General features: G+C 38.6%; 2 protein-coding genes across 3 annotated transcripts in view; one reads left to right on the top strand and one right to left on the bottom strand.

Annotated features, from left to right (window-relative positions):
• The window catches only part of LOC146481889 (uncharacterized), a 47,731-nt gene extending 39,139 nt beyond the window's left edge, over window positions 1-8,592 (top strand). Inside the window, exons 10-11 of one of the 2 annotated variants that reach the window (XR_014864359.1) lie at window positions 7,597-7,701; window positions 8,485-8,592. The gene's annotated coding sequence lies outside the window, so the exon portion shown is untranslated. The remainder of the gene's footprint in view (window positions 1-7,596; window positions 7,702-8,484) is intronic. The other variant, XR_014864360.1, reaches the window with a different exon arrangement.
• Window positions 8,593-11,590: 2,998 nt separating this feature from the next.
• On the bottom strand, window positions 11,591-21,931 carry LOC146481888 (uncharacterized). Its single transcript, XM_085108009.1, has 2 exons — window positions 21,361-21,931; window positions 11,591-15,074 (listed from the first exon to the last, which is right to left on the bottom strand). The coding sequence occupies exons 1-2, from the start codon at window positions 21,761-21,763 to the stop codon at window positions 13,444-13,446; spliced, it is 2,034 nt and encodes a 677-aa protein (XP_084964135.1). The 5' UTR covers window positions 21,764-21,931; the 3' UTR covers window positions 11,591-13,443.
• Window positions 21,932-22,918: the final 987 nt, after the last annotated feature.

The following is a 22,918-nucleotide window of genomic DNA, read 5'->3' as shown; positions in this document are numbered from 1 at the left end:
TGATTGGTTGAAAGACAATTTGGAGATTTCTTTCACGCCATACGGGGTCCATCTATTCGCTCAGAAGTCGAAATATTTACATACCTCAATATATGCCAAGAAAACTGTTGTTCATCTTTCGTTGCCGGAGCAGTCAAATGTCCATCTCGTCCTCCTCAACTTCGACGCAGATTATCACCATAAACCCTTTTATCAAGGTAATTATTTAAACTATACGGTCAAATTTACATTTCACTAGTTATAGCTTACGTATAATTTAAAATTATAAACGTTTATAAAGAACATTTACTTAATTGTCAGAAAGAAGGTATTTAAAGTCATGAGCGATTTTTTTCGTTATCTTCATACTTCGTTACATTAAGTTGGAAAGTATTTTGAAAAAAAGGCTCCTAATCATTCTGTTATGAACACCAATTTTCGTTATTTTTCATTGACTTGATAATCCGTCTTGATAATGGTCGACATAGTTCAACCAGAGCAGCAAGTCCCCGTTGTAATTCGATAAAGATTATACCGGAACTGTTGCGTTCAAACAATTTTCACGTGGAAAAGGCCTAAAAAGTATGTGGAGTCGATCCGAAAGTTTGACTTTTAACAACAGCAGCGTCAACGAAAATCAAGGGTGAAAAACCCCGACTGGTTAACCTTTTCGGGTTAATCAGTGATTCTCTAGGGGACCCAACGAGAACATGTACGCAAAATTCTTAAAATGTTGCCTTCTCTATTCCCAGGTTGTAAAAGGCGAATCTGTGAGAGGTAAAGGCTAATTTAGCCATGCCGATCAACTGGGGTTGATTTGGCCCATTTTGACAAAGCGGTCGAAAATCGACCTGGTTTGTAAAAGCGTGTGGCAATGCTGGAGATTTTTTCAACCGTGTCGCTTTTCAGCCCGCGTTACAACAACAGAAAAAGGAAATCGGCCGACAAATTGTAACAAGTGGCCCATGCGATTGAAGCAGTAAATCGTTACGTGTAAATCTCTTTAGCCTTAAAACATTTCGATCTGTTCCGATTCTTTAACTGAAAATTAAATCGAGAAATTTTAGTGGTAAAAAAATCTTATTCTACGATTTTCCGAGAATGCTAGCTTGCCATCTTTCGCGGTTGCTCCCCTACCCACCCCCCTCAGGGTCACGAAAGTTTGTGGTGACATTTCGTTGAAGGAAACGCTAGTTTTTGTTCACAGTTTATTCCGAATTTTCGAGGTAGCTACTGCCTTCCAATTCCGGACAGCAATTCCACCGAGACGAACCGTTTGGTACTCCGGACAAAATAACAAACAAACAAAGAATGAGCTTTATTAATTGCTTCTAAATGATGCGGCAAGTGAGTACAAAAAGAGCCGATACGGGCACGAGGCGTAATTAATTTGCATCAGTGTTTTTTCGCAATCTCGTTCCCAGGTCGCTTCTCTTCACGCTCCAAGGAGCATGAAGAGAAGCGACCCGGGAACGAGGTTGCATATTTGGCCCCAAACTTAAGTGAATTTAGCTGAATTTTATCGTTCACCAAAAACGGCGCTTATATGTATTTCGTAGAAGATATCAAAAGAAAAAAATGAGCAAGAGTTCATAAGACAGAACTTGTTCGTCTTGCAACTTAGCCCCTTTAACCGGAATCGTTGTGTAAAAACTGCAGAAAGTTTGTCCCTAGAATCGAAGTTTTTTTCTTTCGATTGTTGTTGTTGTCAATTGACAATGCATTCAAACTCAAGGCTGCCATTTTCACGTTCAAAATAATAAATGATCAAATATGTCCTGTTTTTGCAAACTCTATTTTCACAGCATCCTCTCGGCACTCGTACAATACCCGATTTTCATCTCGACAAAATTTTAGCAGGCCAAAAATACGTACTTACTACGGTAAACACACTTTTCAATTCGCAGCATCACAAATATGGGAAACAATAGGCTGTAACATTAAGCAATCAAACTCCGCTTCTTCGTTTAAAACCAAATACAGGAAAAAGTTGCTTATAAACCAAAAGTAATGTAGAGTTCTTCACCGTCATCCGTTCGCTAAACACGATCTTTTTCTTTTTCTTTTTCTTTTTCAAACCTTTCCAAATAATTTTCTCTTCCACCGAAATAATTTTCTCTTCCATTGTAAGCAGTGCCCAACTCGAAAGCAGCATGCTCCTTTGGGCACTGCTCACACTAAACCAAACAAATTTATCCTAATTCTTTTTAATCCTCCTTTGTAATATAAATGTTTATTGTTTTTTATGTATTGTAGTGAATCTCGTTGTACGTGTGAAAAATAAAATTGAATTGAATTGTTGTTGATTCACTGCACAAGCAGTGTTTCAGCTGACGTCACGCGCGACCTGACCAATCAAGGCAACCGTATAGTAAGTCAGCGTGAAACCAAACTCTTTCTGTTAAACTTTGATAACAATATCATTCGTAACATTCACGTTTTGGGTTTCTTTTCTGATTGGTTGAAAGACAGTATGGAGATTTCTTTCACGTCATACGGGATTAATTTCGCTCGAAAGTCGAAATATTTACTATGTAATATATTAGTTTTAAATTATTATATGCCAAGAAATATTATTGAAGCTGGGTTTGTCACCAGGTGGTGACAGGAAATAAGTTTTTTCATCTTTCATTGCCGAAGCAGTCAAATACCTATCTCGACTTCTTCAACTTCGACTCACTCATCAAGGTCCGCGTGTTGTTCACGTGTTTAAAGCAAACTGACCAATCAAGGCCGCCATTTGTTTCTAAGTCAGCGTGATATTCTACAAACCGTTTGGTTTGTAATCTCTTCGTTGAACTTTTATAACAATATCATTCGTAACATTCAATCTAGTTTTGGTTTTGTTTTCTGATTGGTTGAAAGACAATGTGGAGATTTTTCTGACGTCATATGGGGTGTGGCATTTATCCGCTTTCACAATATATATGCCAAGTAATCTGCTTTTAATCGTTCATTGCCGGAGCAGTCAAATATCTATCTCGACTTCCTCAACTTCGACTTACTTCAGTTCCTACTATTCATCAAGGTAATTTTACTCTACTGCCATTTTAAACAGTATGGTCTTTTTTACCTTTCCAAAAGTTTAAAAGATATAATTTACGTAAAATTTTCATTGGTTAATTCGGTGTTTGTGTTTGGATATAAACTTTCACGGAGTGCATTTACTTAATAGTCAGAAACATAGTTTGGTCAAAATTTTAAAATGAACGTTTTCTAACTAATTTCCACTCAAGTTGCTGCATATACAGTATTTTGAAATAGAGCTAACTCATCCTGTTATAAACATTAATTTTTATCAGCTTTAATTGATATAATAATGAAATAGTCAAATTATTGATAGAATTCATTCAAACCAAGCGAAAGAGGTACAAAAAAAATTCCCGTTGCGATTTCATATATATTATACGGTACTGCTCCAACGTTCTTCATCTGAAATCGTCACCAACTGAATGTATGTGGTGTCCATCCGAAAGTTTGCGTTTTAACGTTAATGACAACAAAACTCGTCTAGCTGCAAGCGTATTAAATCTTTTTGCCTTACGATAAGAGATGTTCACCTTCCCTTTGCTTCGTAAATGAGGAAGACGATCATGTGCGCCAATAATGCGCCCTTAATCATCCGTTACATGTGAATAAAACTTTACTTTACTTAGGTTTTACGGTACATTCTTAAAATGTCGTATAGGCGGCACTTTTCTCTACCTTTGCCACACCTTAACTGAGCTCTACGGACTTAAAACTTTACTAAAGCTCCGTTTACAGAGTGAGGCAACTTTATTGCATGTTTTAAAGTTTAGTAAAAAATTTTTATTTCGTGCTGTCAGAGATCAGTAACTCACAAAATTAATCTCCAACAAATACCTAATAACCTTTATATTTACTTCTTATGATGCGGCAAGTACAAAACGAACAAAAACGAGAAGTCGAGAATCCATCTTACCGAGAAAGATGGCGACTCGTACCCTTACCCATAATTCTTAGCGAACGGAAACCCAAGAAACGCTCACAAAAATGCACAGAAATGTTCTTAAAACTTCAAACCTGGCATACATAATGTTGTTAGTACAAAGACGAATTTAACAAAAAATATGGTTTTCTATGCGTTTATTTGCTGTTAGGTTCGCAAGCGAGTCGCTAAATCATTACGAAATAGCGTTCATTGAAAAACGTTTCTTCAAAGATACAAATGAGGTATATTTTGGAAGTTAATTACAGAGATTATTGTTTAAGTGAAAATTCGTGGAACGCATCTATTTGTTGAAACATGATGGATAAACAGTGGATAACAAAAGAACGGAAGGCGAAGTTTAACTACAGAAGTTTCGTGACTATCTGCGGTAAACTAACAAGAATTAAACATCGCATAGCCTCCCACGCAGTCGTTTTTAGGGACTCGTATTACTTCCTTTTCGTGGGGAGGAGGTAATACGTCCCACACTATGAGAGACAAGCATTTCACCTGACTTCCATTTTCAAAAAAACAAACCTCCCATTTTCAAAAACCAAACCTCCCATTTTCAATCAACAAACTTCCATTTTCGAAAAGCAAATTCCCATTGTCAAAAAAAAACCAACACTGACAACAACAACAAACTGCCATTATCAAAACAAACTTCCATTTTCGAAAAACAAACTCCCATTTTCAAAAAAACAAACTCCTATTTTACAGAAACGTCAATTTCTCTTTAAAGCTTCCGTATCGTTTTTCACTATCAGAGAAGTGATGTTTTTGAGCGTATTCGATGAAAAACGAACGTTCTGTCATGATAATAAAAGGGGAAGAGAACGAATAATCACAGTTTCAAATGCTTGAAAACATTTTGCATTTCGAGTGTTAACAAACTCACAGCGAAAACTCAAGCCAGTTGTAATTTCGATCAAAGACGCGTGTTTTTCTCAAGATACTTCGATTTCCAACGTTTGAGTGAAAGAAACATCTTTATTACGCCCATTTTGAAATCACTGGTGATCCTTGCAATCTGATTGGCTCTCAACAGTGCGATTTATTCCCAAATTGCACCATTTTTTTGCTCTAAATCGCATCCTTTCTTTAGCCCATAAAAATGGGAATGAAGTTACAAAAATAGAATATTAATATTGACAATAAAACTGTGATTTGAAAGTAGGTGTAATAAAGTGGTAATTGAACTGAGTGGAGTGTAATTTTGGTCTGAAATCATACTTGTGATTTCAAATCAAACTCGCGCTGCGCGCTCGTTCGATTTTGAAATCACGCGTATGATTTCAGACCAAATTACTCTCCACTCAGTTCAATTACCATTATAAATCAACTACATATGATGTTAGAGTTATAAAATTGCAATAGCGTCTGTTTTTTCAACTTTGTCTGACATGTTCAATTTGCATAACGACGGAAAATACCTTCTAGTGTAATTTGAAGCTCAGCCACTGGAGTTGCCGAATACGAGAAAGCTCAAATATATCTGGAAACCTGAGGGAAAATCCAGTGTTTCCACAAGATTATTCTCAAACCAAAGACTGGAGTTGTTAAATCTTGTAAGACGTTGCTTCCAAATAGTGCTGCTCACGTGTCCTTTACGAACTTCTTCTTCTTGTGCAAACAAAGAAACGAACACTCCTGACGATTCATGCTGAGAGACAGAAATCACCGCCAGCAGCAGTACGCTTTGTACGCGCGCGCAAAGAGTCATGTATGCCCCACTTGTTTCAATTTTCGCGATTTCGCAATGATTCCTACTCGTTAAATTTACCATATCTTGTGATGACCATAAAAGGCGATACGAAGCTTCACAGAAGGAAATATACTGACGTGCGTCTTCTGTTCATAAAATCTCGTGGTTGCCTTGACAACCACAAGATAGAAGTAATGTTGGTTAGCCCCAGCCCTCGTTTGACTGTGTTTTATTGACTATTTAGTGTTACATAATTGTTTTTCGTTAGTAACAACAACAAAACTTTATTATATCACAAGCAAATAAATTTGTAAAACTGAAGTGCAGCTCCCCCGCAAATCTGTGGGGCGACTGCTGGCCAATTTACCGACAGATTAGGAACGATCACCGACAGATCACCGACATATCTTGTGTTGACTATAAAAGGCCATACGAAGCTTCACGGAAGGAACTATACTGACGTGCGTCAACTATTAACAGATTACCGACAGATCACCGACAGATCACAGACCGATAACCGACAGATCACCGACAGATTACCGACAGATCACCGACAGATCACAGACCGATCACCGACAGATTACCGACAGATCACCGACAAATTACCGACAGATTACCGACAGATCACCGACAGATCACCGACAGATTACCGTCAGATTACTGTAGATCACATTACCAACAGATTACCGTCAGATTACCGACAGATTACCGACAGATTACCGACAGAGTACCGTCAGATTACCGACGGATTACCGACGGATCACCGAAAGATTACCGTCAGATAACGGTCAGATTACTGTCAGATTACCGACAGATCACCGACAGATCACCGACAGATTACCGTCAGATTACCGACAGAGTACCGTCAGATTACCGACGGATCACCGACAGATTACCGTCAGATAACGGTCAGATTACTGTCAGATTACCGACGGATCACCGACAGATCACCGACAGATTACCGTCAGATTACCGACGGATCACCGACAGATTACCGTCAGATAACGGTCAGATTACTGTCATATTACCGACGGATCACCGACTGATTACCGACAGATTACCGTCGATCACGTTACCAACAGATTACCGACAAACCACCGACAGATTACCGACAGGTCACCACCAGATCACCGACAGATTACCGGCAGATTACCGTCAGAGTACCGACGGATTACCGACAGATTACCGACAGATTACCGTTGATCACATTACCAACAGACTACCGACAGACCACTTCACAGATTACCGTCAGATTATTCTCAGATTACCGACAGATCACCGACAGATTACCGACAAGGTAACTGAGTGATAATTGTCCTACCATGTTTCTGTTTCATTCATCCAACTGTAATATTTTATGCTTTATTTCCGTAAAATACATGTTGTTCCATCTGCCTTAGTTTGCTGGTCGTTTATCGTAAAACGCATTTTGTTCTACCCGCCTTAGGCCTAAAAATGCCTCTTGTACTTTTATCCAGGTTTTTAGAAGACAAAAAACATCATAAAAGCAGCATTTCTTTCACGAGTCCGAATCGCCCTACAATGCATTGCAAACCATTAGGATCATCATAAATGTAAACTTAGAAAGGAGAAATATGGTCTTATGGTCTCAGATTACCCATTCAACTGAAAGCTACTGAGCAGTACTTTCCTGTGGTGCTGTTTGTTATGCCGTACAAGGTGGTTCTATCTTTTGAGTCTGTGGATGAAATCCTAAAGTGTGACCATTCAAATGAAAGCTACTGAGCAGTACTTTCCTGTGGTGCTGTTTGTTATGCCGTACAAGGTGGTTCTATCTTTTGAGTCTGTGGATGAAATCCTTAAGTGTGACCATTCAAATGAAAGCTACTGAGCAGTACTTTCCTGTGGTGCTGTTTGTTATGCTGAACAAGGTGGTTCTGTTTTTGAGTCCTAGCACACGGGTCTAACCGTATTGCTGTGTCTCTGGCTTCTGTTTCAGATTATTATGGCAAATCAACGAAGGATACGTTTCGACAGTAAATACAAGGGCTGGCGTGGTCCAGTACTAGAAAGCTGCGTGAACAAATCAAATGACGATGAAAGCGTAAGTCTCGACGAAATAATAGGCCATTTTTGAGTTGCTTTGAACCTCATTATGAAAGCGAGGCTAAGTGCAAAGTTTTTATTATAAAAATTGGTTTTCATTCATATGTAAACGAAACTCATTTTTATATGAAAAGCTTTGCACTTAGCCTCGCTTTCATAATGAGGTTCAAAGCAACTCGGAAATGGCCTATTAGTTCTCAGTTCTAAACAACTAATCTGTTTGCTCTGTTTATTATGCCCCGATATCAGCATGCGAATTCTCCACACAGTTTTCTTCAGTTTTCGTACTTTACTAGTTTGGAGAATTCGTTAAAAATAAAAACTTCATCTTTGGTGATCATATCATTCATTCTCATGATCTTTATGTTTGATTACGTAGTGATATCTTAAGGAGAAATTAGATGCCAGTCAATATTGAATCTCTAATGATTCTAAGGCCCAGACAAACAGTACAACAGTTCAAGTGCCTCCAGAACAGAAATTACATACCTTACGCTAACACGATTGACCGCGACAGCTGACGACAACGTCGAAATCAAAGCCAAGTTTAAAGCAAAACTCTACTAGTCTCATAAGTCGTCACACAACGCTTCTACCTAGTGGGGAATAGCCTTTTGTTTTGTCATCCAACATGGCCGCCATACCGTTGTCTTTTTGGATTTCCAGGGATTGGTTGCAAACCACCTATACCAAGGTTAATATCGCATTTCTTGCAATTTCTACTCCTTTCTTTCCTTCCTCGTTTAAAATAATATTTGTTTGTTTCTTCATTACGATTTAGAACTGTTTTCAGGAGGGGAACCTTAGGAATCAAACCTGTCCTTCAGAAAGCGGAGATATCGACCAACATCGTACCCGAATCCGAAACGCAGTCAAATCCTCCTGCCTTGTGAGTGATACTGTTAACCCTTTAAGCTCCAATACTGATCAATTTGCTTATTCTTCTTACTGTTTTGTACTTATTTCTGATGGTACTAGTTTTGGAGATTTTGTTTAAATATCAAAACTTTCATTGAATTTATATCTTGGATATTTATTGATCTGTTTTATTTCAATTCTTTGAATTGATTGACTTAACGATCTGTTGATGATTGATTGATTGATTGATTGATTGATTGATTGATTGATTGATTGATTGACAGGCTTTTGTTCCTCCAAAAACTCCGCGCACCAGAAGTTTCCCAGAGGTAACGTGGCGGACACCATCACCGATCAAGGATCACAGTCAAAGGTCTGATAGTTAACATTTCAAATTTTATTTCATAGTACTTTCAAATAAATGGGATCATACCTATATGAAATAGAATTTTAAACCTCAAAGCACTGGTTATAGAAATAGAAAACATCAGAGAATAGGACAAGGCAATGGCAATTTAAGTGCTAGAAGCAAACCACTTTTAAAATTCCTAATGAGCATAGCCCAAATAAGGAAATGTGGCCTACACGAGATAAAGCGAAAATCTTTGATCTTGGTGGGATTCGAACCCAAGCTCCACGCGGATTTTGATCACCAATACTCTACTTGCCTTCCTCGCAGAAACTCTTTTTGGCTTGTCACGCAATCTTTCCTCCCCAACGTGACGAGCCAAAAGAGCGTTTGCGAGGGAGGCTAATCCTCTACCGACTGAGCTACAAGGCCAGACGGAAGCGGGTCGTGACGGTTGCATGCAACGAATAAGCTTTTTGAAAAGAAATCACCCTTTTACTAATGTTAGTTTATAAAAAGTTAAGTCCTACAACCTATGTTATATTTGATCTAATTCTTATTTTTCTTTGTTTTTTGTCTTTTTAAAGAAGTTCTGCATTTGACTTTGGACGGCCATCCCGTATTTATCGTAAGTTCCAATAAAGGACTTTGAAAATCTTCGATCAAAGTCCTTAAAAGAAACCTCCACTCTTGAAGTAAATTGTTGAAAATACAATCTAATTTCAAATTTCGTTGGAAAGCATGAAAATAATATTTCTGTGTCGTACAAAACAGAATTTGATTATCGCCTATTTTTCATTTTAAATTTCCTGGGCGCCGCCATCTTGGATTTCATGACGTAATACGGTTGCTTAATTGCTTCACACAAAAGAACTTCTGCTTACTGACAATAGCGGCAACTGTATGACGTTATGAAATCCAAAATGGCGGCACCCGGGAAATTTAAAATCGAAAATAGGCGATAATCATATGTAATTGTTAGCACACTTGAATGTCACTTCTACTTTTTAAACTTAAATTTAGAATTTAGAAACTATTTCCGACAACTTACTGTCAATTTGTTGTCGGAGTGGAGGTTCTTCTTTAAGTGTTTAAACAACTGCATGGAAGCGATCAAAGAAACTTTGACAATGTAAACCGTCCATCGCTTTCTTTTTTCAGAGGACGATTCCGAGGAAATGTCTGTTGTGAGGCGACGTTCTCACCTCCTGTTTGATGAGTTGAAACGAGAGAGAGAAGGCAACAAAAGGCTTAGAAGAGAAGTTCTGAGGTAACTAAGGCTTAACATCCACGCGAGGGATCTTTGAAAGTAACGAAAAGATGTTAAAAGTAAACAAGTAAAAAGATTTTACAAACAAGTTTAAGAACGATCTTTGGTTAAAATGATTTAAAAGATAAACTTTCGGCTTCCAGTCTGTAGGTTTTTAATGGTTTCAGACTGACTAAGCTTGCGTTTTAAATTATTTTAACCAGAGATCGTTTTTAAATATCAGATATTTTTGCATAGGGTCTATGAAAAAGATATTTTAAAATAGTTAACTAGAAGAAAGAACTGTGCAATAGCTTTACCTTAATTAGTCGTACTTTAGAAATGATTATGACTTTAGCATTTTACAGAATCAAAACTTAGAGGCATCATAATAAACAGCACCACTGGAAAGTACTGTCCAGTTGCTTTTATGTGAATGGTTGTAATTTAGGATTTCATTCAGAGACTCAAAAGTTAGAACCACCTTGTACAGCATAATAAACAGCACCACAGGAAAGCACTGCTCAGTAGCTTTCATTTGAATGGTCACACTTTAGGATTTCATCTACAGACTAAAAAGTTAGAAGCACCTTGTACAACATAATAAACAGTACCACAGGAAAGTACTGCTCAGTAGCTTTCATTTCAATGGTCACACTTTAGGATTTCATCTACAGACTCAAAAGTTAGAATACCCTGTACAGCATAATAAACAGCACCACAGGAAAGTACTGTTTCGTAGCCTTTATTTAAATTTGCACTGGTTTGTTCATCTTTCCCTTCACAACTTGGACCCTATTTGATTTGCTATGCAGGTTACGAGACAAGAATGGTAGGATAGGGTACCTTGTTGAAGAAATCAATGATGTGCGGATGCAAAATGATTTATTATCAAGCGAAATCCAAAGGAGGAGACAAGCAAACGACTCAAGTCAACTAAGGGAAGGTTAGCAAACTTGGATTCTTTAAATTTAAATTCGCTTTCATTTAAATGGCCATTTTATCCACAGAGTTAAAAGTTAGAACCACCTTGTAGAGCATAATAAACAGCACCACAGCAAAGTACTGCTCAGTAGCTTTCATTTGAATGGACACACTTTAAGATTTCATCCACCGACTCAAAAGTTAGAATACCTTGTACAGCATAATAAACAGCACCACAGCAAAGAACTGCTCAGTAGCTTTCTTTTGAATTGTCACAATTTAAGATTTAAACCACCACAGACTACAGAGCTTTACACAAATTTTTTTTGTGATTCTCTACAGTGCGATTAAAATGAACGTTTACTTTCAATTCACAGAAAATAATGACCCACTTCCTCGCCATAAGCAGCGACCCAGTCGATCTTAAGTTTCCTATCTGCATGACGCACGTGAAGTACAAAGCGAACGAAACACGGAAGTGTGAATTCTCTTGAAGACAAAAAAACCTTCTTAAAATGATCATTTTATTTAGTTTTGCTTCATTTAACATTTATGTCACAGATTATTAAAATAATTCATCTCTTAAATAATAGTCTTATATATTAATTACTTTTCAGTATTACAGTAATATCTAACTCGCTTTTAAATACTCCTAAATAATGTTTAAAACATTCTGGGGTCTCTCCGTATTTTCTATAAGGTAATCAAAACTGGTTGTTTAGTTTTTGCTATTTAATCACTTCTGACAACTTTGTGTTGGTTTGTGAAAGTTCTCAGCCAATCACAGAGCAGAATCAACAGCCGCACGTGCGATTTAATTATCGGCACGTGTAATGGCTAATACGACCTTTCTCGTGCTTTAATTGACCAAGCAATAATAAAACAAACTACATTTCTTCAAGAAAAGAAAGACTGATTTGAAACTCAACAGCATATTTCGCTGTAAAGAAAAGTTTTCATTTGGTAAAAAGCACAACTGAATGTAAATAGCTTACAGTGACAAATTGGTTTTGTCCTTAATAATAATCAATAATACTTACTTCTCAGTTTTTGACAAATTAAAGTGAGTTGAAATAATCATATAGGACCAAAGGATTCCCATATCGCTTTGAGAGACGGGTGTAAGTTTATAGGCTAACAAAACAACTTTTTTACAAATCTTAAATACATGCTACATGCTAGGAATACCACCTAATAAATTTATTTGTTTTTCTTCCTTTTATAATATAAATAACAACAAATTAATTATATTAGTAGGTTTGTTCTCTAAATTTATTACAACAGAGGTATATTGAATATACCAGTAAATTAATTATATTAAAACCTTTGTTTGCTCAATTTCTTGCGTGACGAACTAGTATATTTAAATGTACAAGTTTAGCAATATTGTCTTCTTATTGTTTAATATTTTGTACTCTTTAGATGAATCGATTTATGTGTACAGTTTGATTGTTCATTGATAAAATTGATAAACAATTTTGTTGTTGACAAGATACGATTAAATATTGTGCCAAACCGAACGAATGCAAAATGTTACGTTTATACTCCTTTCGTCTCATGCCAATTAACTGCGGCCAAGCCACTTTTTGTTTTGCCAAGCCCTGCAAAACGATCAAGTGTAAATGGAACATATCTGTTTAGACAAGCTATGCTCTTTAGCCTAAAGCGGTATGCACACAGTTTCAATAAAATTGATCAACAATTTTTTGTATCAAAGTACGACTCCATGTTGTGCCTGCTAACTATACGAAAGAAAACTGAAATAGCCTCACAAATACAGCTTAAACGCTTTTGGCTCATGCCAATTCGACTGAAGCCTGCCAAGTTACCTTTTTGTTGAGCCTTGCAAAACGTGTAAGCTTGAAAAGGAGCATTTCAAGCCAAGTTCTGCCGTTCCTTTTGTCGATCACTTTTCAGATTTACTTACTCCAGTTTGTTTGTTTGTTTGTTTTTTTTTATCAGCTGGAACAAGGCTTTAAACAAAAAATCCATCTGCGTTTTCTTCATTATAACTGAACACGTGTTGTTTAGTTCTTTAAATGAAATTCAACGTCTTTTCAGTGTTATGAATGGCAATAGCGCGAAACATGCGTCAGCCATAGTTTCCTTCTTGAAGAGAAGGAAGCAAAAACCGAATGTTTATGATGATCATTGTAAATAGTCTCTAAAAACTTTCAAAGAAAGTTTTACTACCATTCACTAGGGTCTCCGCTGACCAAATAATCTAAATCACTGGGTGAAAGTGAATTACCGCTGACACAAATAACTTAACACCGTCAAGCTAAACTTGACGAGGACCGAAAATTTTGCAGGTTCGGCGAAACGAGTTCCACTTTCAACCGTGCCTTGTCTTCACAGCATTACTTCAAGTACTTATCAAACAAACCCTGTTTATCCATAATGACCACGTCCTCGTAGCCTCCAATAAACACATCATTTGCAAACACCATGGGTGTTCGACGAGTTCCCGCCTTGGAAAAGACCTTGTCTCTCTCGGCCTTGCTCATCCCGACATCTAGAGCAATCCACGGATCAAAATCTGAACGACTTGAAATTCCTTTCTCCTTCAAGAATTTTCCCAACAGTTCATTATCCTTTCGAACTTTCAGATTCGTTGACATTGCTGCGTAGTACACGCGGATTCTTCCACGCCCGCCGAGGTCGTTAATCCCTCGGGTTATCCCGTTGATAACGCCTTCTTCGGACACGTTGTTGATGTAGACTTTGAAGGGACTACCGGTGATTGGCGACTCGCCCCATTTGATGTACACCTCATAAGCGCCAGGCTCTGTGGGGATGTACAACACGCTATGTTCGGTAAAACCATCTTTTTTCGAGCTTTTGACGTACGGAACTGGGATGGACACCGCTGGGCAACTAATGCAGACGCTCAAGGGACCTTTGGTAGAATTATCAGTGACGACTGAAAACTTGCCAATGCGACCAACCTCCCCTGCTATCAGGCCTGGTCCCTCGGCGGTATTCAAGGGAATTCTTGGTGATGAAGTTGCATTTGTCAAGAAGGGAGGAGAGGGTGTGCAGTTTTTAAACTCTTCATCAGAAGACGGGCTTGGGGAGCTGTTCTGGCTTGTTGATGGGGTCGACGCTCCTGAGTGGCTGCCATTTGGGGACATTTCATGCCCGTTAGATGAGGTACCATTGACAAGGTCTTTGCGGCGGTTCTTTTGAGGCGTCTTGGTAGCGTGGACACCATTCGGCTCAGGAACAGTAAGGTAAAACGGACTTCTCAGTATATGCGCTCCACCATGCAGAATACTAATGACGTAATCCCCAGGTCTTGTGGGCAAATATTTCACACAGTACGTATTCCTGTTCAGCGGCTTTACACTAAGATCAGGCTTGTCTTCGTGTACGGCTCCTCGAAGCGGCTTGCACTCGATTGCAATGGTGATGTCAGTGGGCTTAGCACCGTTCAACTCTACCACAAACTCTGCAACTTTTCCCAGTTCACTTGATCTTAGCCCCGAACCATAAGCCTTGCAAGCAATCTCTCGGTCCTTGCTCCCTGGCGCACTCTTTACAGCCTTCTTGGCGTTCCCGTTGTGAAGGCTCTCATATTTACAAAATAACGCTAAGTAAGTCAAAAGACTCAGCTCGTCAAGTTGCGACGAAGCTAAATCGAACGGTGAAATGACCTGCGGTATACCAAACGCGTCATGCGCAATCTGCATCCCCAGCTTTGCGTTCCCTTCGCTGTTTGTCTTGTCAGCATAAAGTTTTTGAGGAATCAGTCCTGGTTGAACAGCGTTCACCAATTCGCAAATTAACACTCCATTCTGCCAGTCTTTGTCGAAGTTTGTTACGTTCCCGTTCGGAAGCTTTTCTCGCACCCAAGAAAGAATGAAGTCTCTGGCGGAGCCCTGCGTCTGGCCAAACATGACTTGCAAAGGGATTATAAGATAATATAGGACTAAGCTCCACACCAAAGCAAGGATAAAGTCGATGTTATCTTGAGTAAAGTTGATTGGATCTGTAAGTACAAAGAACAAGAAACAATTGTGAGATGGTGAGAAGAAATCGCTTAAAGTGTACATAATAAAATTTTTTTGTTTTTCAAATCTTCATGTTGTTCTCGTATGAAAATCGAAAAAAACAAATCCTTATCACTTTTCTTCCCCCCGTTTCCGGCGTATAAAAAAGTGTCAAATTTCACTTCCGGTTGAGTACAAAACTGTGCAAGACGGGGGACTGGGTACAGTAGGGTTGTGACGTCAATACAGGAACACTGGTCTCGAAATTTCTCTATTCCTCAGTTGTTTTTTTGTATGCAGAGGAAGAAAACTGTGTAGACGAAAATATGAATGGGATTATTGAATACCCAGAATGAAAAAACTGAGGGAAAAAAAGGCAAAAGTTGATTGACTTACAGGGTGAGTTCAGTGATAAGGCGTGTTAAGTATATTCCTCTGAACGAAAACGAAGGTTTCTTACATTTCCTACCTTAGTTTCTGTACGACCTCGAGCGAGCGTTACGGTTTCGTCACCAGTTTTTGCCCGCGGCGAAAGATAGAGGCCTAGAAACTAGGCAAAGTTACGTTCATCAATTCACGCGTTTGCACACTTGAATAAATACAAACAGCTGAACATGGTTGAACGCGCTCTTATTGTAAAGCAAAAAAATATTTCCAAGTAATTCTGAGACTCGACTTTGCCTCGCATTAGAATCCATTAGTCCTAAATAAATAACCTTACCAGCTCTTAGCAAGAAAGTCAACACGTTATAATTTTGCCAGGACAAGTTTGTGAAAACATGCGCCACAAACATGACACTCGTCATTGAATTGAGTTCCAATCATCCATGAAAATGACCCCTTTGGGTCCAGTTTGTTTATTTCCTGTCTGCTTAGCAAACACGAGCGCTCAATTACTGAACTGAGTCAGCTGTTTTCACAGCAACACAACAATAAACGAATTTAACCCGGTTTGAAATTCAAGTAAATATAATATTGCCCTTGCGCCCTAATATTCGAAAATATTTACAAAATTGGCTACATTTAAAATTGTTATTTATATTGGTTGTTCCTCGGCCAAGCCGTAATTAAAGTTTTCTAGTGGCCACATTGAATTGAGCTTTAAAGTGGCAAGCACTTGTCAAAGCAGTGACAAGCTAGCCATTTAATAAACAGCTGCCCCAGCTTATTTTTGGGCTTGGGCCAGTTATTTAATATTCTTAATAGCACAAGAGGAGCAATTATCAGTTGATGTTTTTAAAATTTCTTCGCACTGCATGTTGTTTCGATCGTTTAGAAATAATTATTCAAAGTTTTATTTTCGAACTAGTACAGAATTTTAGTATTTACGTTTCTATAACTAATTATTCATTAATTTTAAAGTCGTTGCCTTCGGAAATTTTAAGATCAAATCGATATTGTGCTAAGATATTCTTGTTTTTGCTAGCTTTTAAATGTTGTTATGCACAAACGCACCGTGAATGTCCTTAACAAAGAAATTAACTCGTCCGAAATTTACAGGTAAATTTACAGGTGATTCCCTGTGATGCACACAAAGGCACAAAAAATATTTATTTCTTGTTCTTAGTGCTATATTTTGTATAAAATTCCTGTTCATCATTTGATATCTTAAAATGTTTAAACCTTGTATCGACCATGTAAAAACAGGACAATTTTCTACTACCCTGCATGCTCGCGAATTTACATACTTCAAATAAAACATGCAAATATCGTAAATCGATGTTAATAATATATCGACTACTTGATAAGAAGGAACAGTCTCGACTTCCCTTGGGGCATAAATAATATTTGCCAGTTTGAAGCTCGAGTTTATAAAACAAGGCGTCGAAGTTGGCCAAATTTAGAGAATGTAAGAAATATTCACGCCAAATATTATTTGTTAAATCTGACAAAAGATCGCACCCGAGCGGAAAATACATCATGTGAAAAGCGATGTCAATGTTCTTCTCAGAATAGACTTAGAATAAACAAAACTGAAAATTGACTAGGCGAAGGAAAATTTCAGATGATATTTCATCGATTTTGGACTCAAACAGACTGTTACAAAAATACAAACTTAATACTTTTTGTTGCTTTTCCGTTCTGTTTTTCTGTTAACACTCGAATGAGTTTGTATTAAAGCCACAATTCTTGCTCATACAGTAAGCAAATTTTCGTTTGCTCTTAATTTTCCCGTTTCTGCAGGAAATTACATTGAGATACTAAACAATACAGATCGAAAAAAAAGATGTTTCAGGGAATTCATTGGAAGGAAGATTAAGACTTAACCTCTACAGACGATAATATTTTGTATGAAAATAATAATATTTCTCTCGCCTTATGCACTTTGAATAAAATGGAATTGCTACCGAAACAAAAATCCCGATCGCCCGTTAAAAAACTCAGTGCGTTACGACAGCTAACATGATTCGCTTGTCGTTCGCCGAAAGAGCATAATTTACGACAAGAACAAAAATTGGTTTTAGGGTTAGCGAAAGAACCCGAGAAAACAAAAAATACCTTGATGTGTGCCACCGTCCTTTGTAGTTCAATTTTGCTCATCTGCGAGGAACTCCAAGAAATACCAATTTAAAGTTTGCCTTTCGATTGAAAGAGTTCACGCCGTTTAAGACGGCTCCCATGATGCAGAATCATATTAAGAAATGTTCAGCTGGACCGAACACAGCCGATGTATTGGACAAAGCTGTGTGCGGTTATGACAATTGAAGCACATGTGACTATTATATATCGAGACACCAAAGATGGTATTTGCATATGGCTTAGCAAACAAAAATATATAGATGCGCTGGCCCGAATTTCCATATGATTGATTATTTCAACAGGTAGAACGACGCTAGAATCTCATGAATTGTAAATCACTGTAATTGTTTGTTTTCGCTTTGCCAGGTGAAGGAATGAGAGTCACAGCAGGTAAAACAACATGAAACGAAGCGGGGTTTTGGCTGGTATAATTGGCGAGACAATTTTATGTCTAAAAAGACAAACAAAACGACAAATTTCAACAAGAAAACAATCATAAACTTAGATTTTTCAACAATGCAATTTTTTCATTCACTCAGATAATAGTCTCCAAGTACAATTTCACCATGAGAGGTTAACATGGAAATGCCAAAAATTCAAAAAAGAAAGAGTGAAATAAATTAAACATGGCGAAACAAAAGCGGAAAATTATTTCGTCCCCAGATCCTTTTTGTCCTTGTCAGCTGAATCCCAGTCCCCGTCGGCTCACTGGAGTTGTCGCGTTCGAAACTGAGGCAACTGGTGGCAACTCAAGTATGCGATCTGAAATGTCTCTCAGTGGAAATACTGAATGCATTTTTTTTATACGGCGCAGACCGAGAAAAAGGAGATCAGTAGTGCAACCAGAACTGCCATTTCTCAGCTGAGAGTTAAACTTTTGGCCAGTTCTCAGTTATCACTTAACCCCCATGAAGAGCTTCCTAGATACAGCTGTTTCGACAAAGGTTGTCCAAAAAAAGCGGAAAAGCGTACGCGACAATGCCGAAAGGTAGTCTGGGAAATACCCAATAAATTTCAATAAAAGCTCAGAATCCATATTGCCCGCCATCTCAAGTCTTCGCTGTACAGTTGAAGCATTATGGAATCTCAGCTTTTATTGAAAGTTATAGACTGCAAGCAGTCCCTTTCTGGATAGTCGAGAGGTCGCGCGAAACAGCCGAGCGCGAAAAAACTGGAGCAAACGAGCGGAGGGGGGCTCTTCTCGTTTTTTCTCCTCGCTCCAGTCTCGCTGCGCTGTGAGCGCACCCTTTCGACTGACCAGAAAGGGACTGCTTGCAGTCTATGAAATTTATTGAGTATTTCCCAGACTATACCTTTCGGCATTGTCGCGTACGCTTTTACGTTTTTTTGGACAACCTTTGTCGAAACAGCTGTATATGATAAAGCCAGAATGTTTAGACTCCTACTAAACCAGCGCGGGAGTTGATGGGAAGGAAAAAATAAACCAAACTGGTCCAAACTGATTGCAGGGCTTACACTACGGCAAAGGGCTTGTTTATTTGGGCCAGAAGAAGACAAGTCGGGTACTAGTCAGAAGTACCCAACGACCCTTTTAGAGAACATTAATCGTATGTTGCACTAAACACTAGCTGAGTGTCCCTACGTCAATCTTGGTTACCATTTAGCGTTCCTGGGAAACAAAATACAAGCTTTCACTGCCAGCGCGCGCGAGTAAGACTTTTAAGAAATGAAAATCCTAGGCAGCTGTAAGTGTGATGTCTGTCAACTAGCCATCAAGCAAGTCCGAGCTTGTAGGTACGCAGCATCTTCCTGAGACTGAATTTGTTTATATATCTTTGTGTCATCGGCAAACATGGTAACATGGCTCGTCAGGACGAATCAGGCAAGTTATTTACATAGATGAGAAATAACATTAGGCCTAAAATAGAGCCCTGAGGTACTCCGGAGTTGACAGGCAGAGGATCAGAGGTTTCACCCAGCACTATTACACGTTGGTAGAGACCCGTGAGGTTAGAGCTAAACCGCGGCGACTGCAAGAGGCTGCCTCCAAATCCGAACTCGTGAAACTTTTGCAGCATGCGCAGGCAGCCGTGGTTAACATTATCGAAGGCCTTAGACATATCCATATAGATCATGTCCACCTGTTTTCCGTCGTCTAGTCTTGAAAATATAACATCGATAAATAGCATTTATGCACAGGGGGATGCAACCCTTAAGTGTCCAAGATCAAAGACCTGTTTCACAGGAAATTCCTCTACGAATCTGGAGAGATTTTCGGAAAAATGTCAGGGAAACAGCGTGATATAGAGATAGAAAGAACAACACAACGTGGAAAACAGTGGAGCCGCCGTTATTTCCTGGCGCGCTACTTGCCTTCAAATTTCAATAGTAAAGACGGTGTTAGAGCGAAAAGTCAAATACGATTTTCTACGAGCCTGACAGGGGTCCTGAGAGGCAGGAAAAACAAACGAGACATTTTTTTACCAAGCTAGAACCAGCGTTTTATTAAAAAATCTCAGCAAGCTAGCTATTTAGAAACGTTCCAGCCAGTTTACCGTCTAATGTATTCAGTTCCCAGCCAGCTCTATTCCAGCCCGCAGAGTGGGTTTTTAGTCGATGTTCTCCTGACATCAGGTACTCCTGACTAGTTGAAATATTGGCCCCAAATGAATAAGCCCTTTGCCGTAATGTCAGCCCTGAAATCAGTTTGGTTTATTTACACGTAAAGTGACGTCTGGCACGTGCATTTCTGCTACAAGAGATCCGGTAACGGAACGTATTCAGAACAGTTTATTTGGGCGTCGTGTGGTCCCCTGCATTCAACAGTTTTGAAAAAATAAACGAAGGAGAGGTTACCCACGCACACCCTTGTCACACACATCTCCCGATCAACGTGACTGCTCTGGGCTTTGTTTGGAACGATATTGGTAGTTTTCGTTTGTTGATTTTATACCTCGTGTTTGAAGGATGTGCTAAATGCATGTGAAGCGCTCACAACTCACTGACTTTTATTTCCGGGTATTTTCGTAACCAGCTGGAACGTATCAAGTCAAGGTTATTCGCTGCTGACAGGAGAGTACATATATTCAACTCAGGCTGCGTAAAGTATTTTTAATCCAATAATATTTCTCGTTATTAACTCTATTTTTATAGTGATGAAATGAATACACATTATTGTACAGCAACTGCCGATGATCGATACGAATTGAAGGGCGAGTTGGGTAAATCGGCTTACTGAAAATCAATTGTAAATATGAATGACGTAATGAAACGAGGAAATACTTTATTGGCAAATGGCTCTTCGCAGGAACATGCGTTGCTGCATGTTTATGGAGCAAGAAATTTTAGCATTTCACTTATTACGAACTTAAAGTAATATCCAAATTATACTGATTTTCAAAACTTATTTGAACCAGCGCCACAGGAAAACAGCTCACATTTCTCACGATCACCCACAGTCCACAGACTCGAAACCCGGATATTGGGTCGATATTAACATTGCAGACCATGAACACAGATTTTAAACAGTGTGAAAATTTGGGGGCGAAAAAATAAAGCGACAACAAGCCATTATATTATATAAGGGAAAATGAAAGTCGACCTTATGGAAGAAAAATTAACAATTTCCTTTATAGAAGAGTTGAGAAGAGGTCTGTGATTACATGTTTAAAATGTAAACATGTGCCAATCGAAATATCCTCGTAATGTAATCTCAGAAATTCATGTTTGAAAGTTCGATATTTTCCTGTCTTTTATCACGCAATAAAGGGAATTAAACTGCGATTAAAAAAAATTAATTCTTACCTATAACTTCCGCTGGAAAATCTTGGCTTGCCAAAAACTTACACACATTCCTCCATCCAACTCGCTGTCGTATTTTCCGCTGCGGTTCAAATATAGGAACGGCGATGCGTCTTCCAGATAAAACTGTCAACAGTTTGGCTGTTATTGCACTGTCCAGCAGATCAGCAACATCCTCAATCGATACATCATCTATTTCCAAGTGAACATTTATCCATCTCGTAAACGTTCTCCGTCTGATCACCCGCATATATCCAGCGGCAGGAGGTATAAAATTACTTTTGCAACCTGCCATGTCGCAACTTTTATAATTAGCTTGATCGCGATTTCTGTCATGAAAGAAATGATGTCCACTTGACAACCAGGCGACAACTGTTCTATTTTCAATGGGGCGGAGGTCATTCATGTTACGTCTTGTACAGAGTTGGATTTTCAGCTTGTCATAATATGGAAAGATTTTTCTTTTTATAAACCGACCAAGATCTGCGTCGATTCAGTCCTCTTCATCGCTGATAGAGACCATTTTCCAGGCGTGGGACAGCATGTTCAGCATCTGTTGCAAACACAGGAAATTAAAAACGTGGTCGTTCGTACAACAGGGAACGAAATTCGTTGGTACGCTTGACCAAAATGGTTTAAATAAACTTTATTTTCTAATTTTAGATCCGATGTAGCCTGTTCTAAGCTCCATCTAAGCTCAGTGTAAACACTGAAGCAAAACGAACCATAGTGATCGAGTTCAGAGACCAGGCGCGGAGATCAGTGATAGCATATACTTTCTCCCTACAATGTTACTTTTTTTTTTTATAAAGGTCAGGTATACGTATCGAGAATAAAACAGATAACCAACAAAGTAAGATGTCTCGATGTTTAAACAAATTCTCCCAACTTGTACAATAAGAAATGTATGGAGAGCGGTGAGGAGAATATGTATGTTGATATCAATTTTATGGCTTAAAGAGGTTATGTGATAACGGGACACTTTACATACTTCAGCCGGTTTGCGTTGCCTGCCGCCCTCGCATTTAATATCGACCATTATTAAAAACTGAATCATTTTAAAATGCAATTCGAGGGATTTGATTGGCTTAGCGGCCATGGTCGATATGAGCCATTATACCATGGCCTAGAAATGGCGACCATTAAATTTTCTGCTGGTTATTCTTGCTCAGCGAAATCAGTAGGATCTGGCAATATTTCTTGATTGTTTTTAATAAAACAATTATTCCACTTGCGCTTGTTGGATATGAGATGATAGCTATCTATCATCTCATGTCCAACGCGCGTTCGTGGAATAATTGTTAAATATCCTGCGAGCTGAGATCCCTTCGCTCGCAGGGTACGACTTTAACGGCAGGAAATGATGAAACCGCTTTTTATTTCTTCTTCTCCCATCGCTTTCACTCTCAGATATTCTCTTACAAAGCTGCACCCTTGCAGAGGTGAGTCATATTCAGCTGATTACTGATAAACGGAAGAAGGTGTTTTTTTGGAGGGAAAATGTCAGGGTTCGCTTCAAACGGTCTATTCACATATTGCGAAGGAAACATGATACATGAAA

The sequence above is a fragment of the Pavona decussata genome, unplaced genomic scaffold (genome assembly GCF_977016875.1).
Source record: "Pavona decussata unplaced genomic scaffold, jaPavDecu1.1 SCAFFOLD_48, whole genome shotgun sequence".
Classification (NCBI taxonomy): domain Eukaryota; kingdom Metazoa; phylum Cnidaria; class Anthozoa; order Scleractinia; family Agariciidae; genus Pavona; species Pavona decussata.
This window is presented reverse-complemented; position numbering and strand designations above follow the sequence as displayed.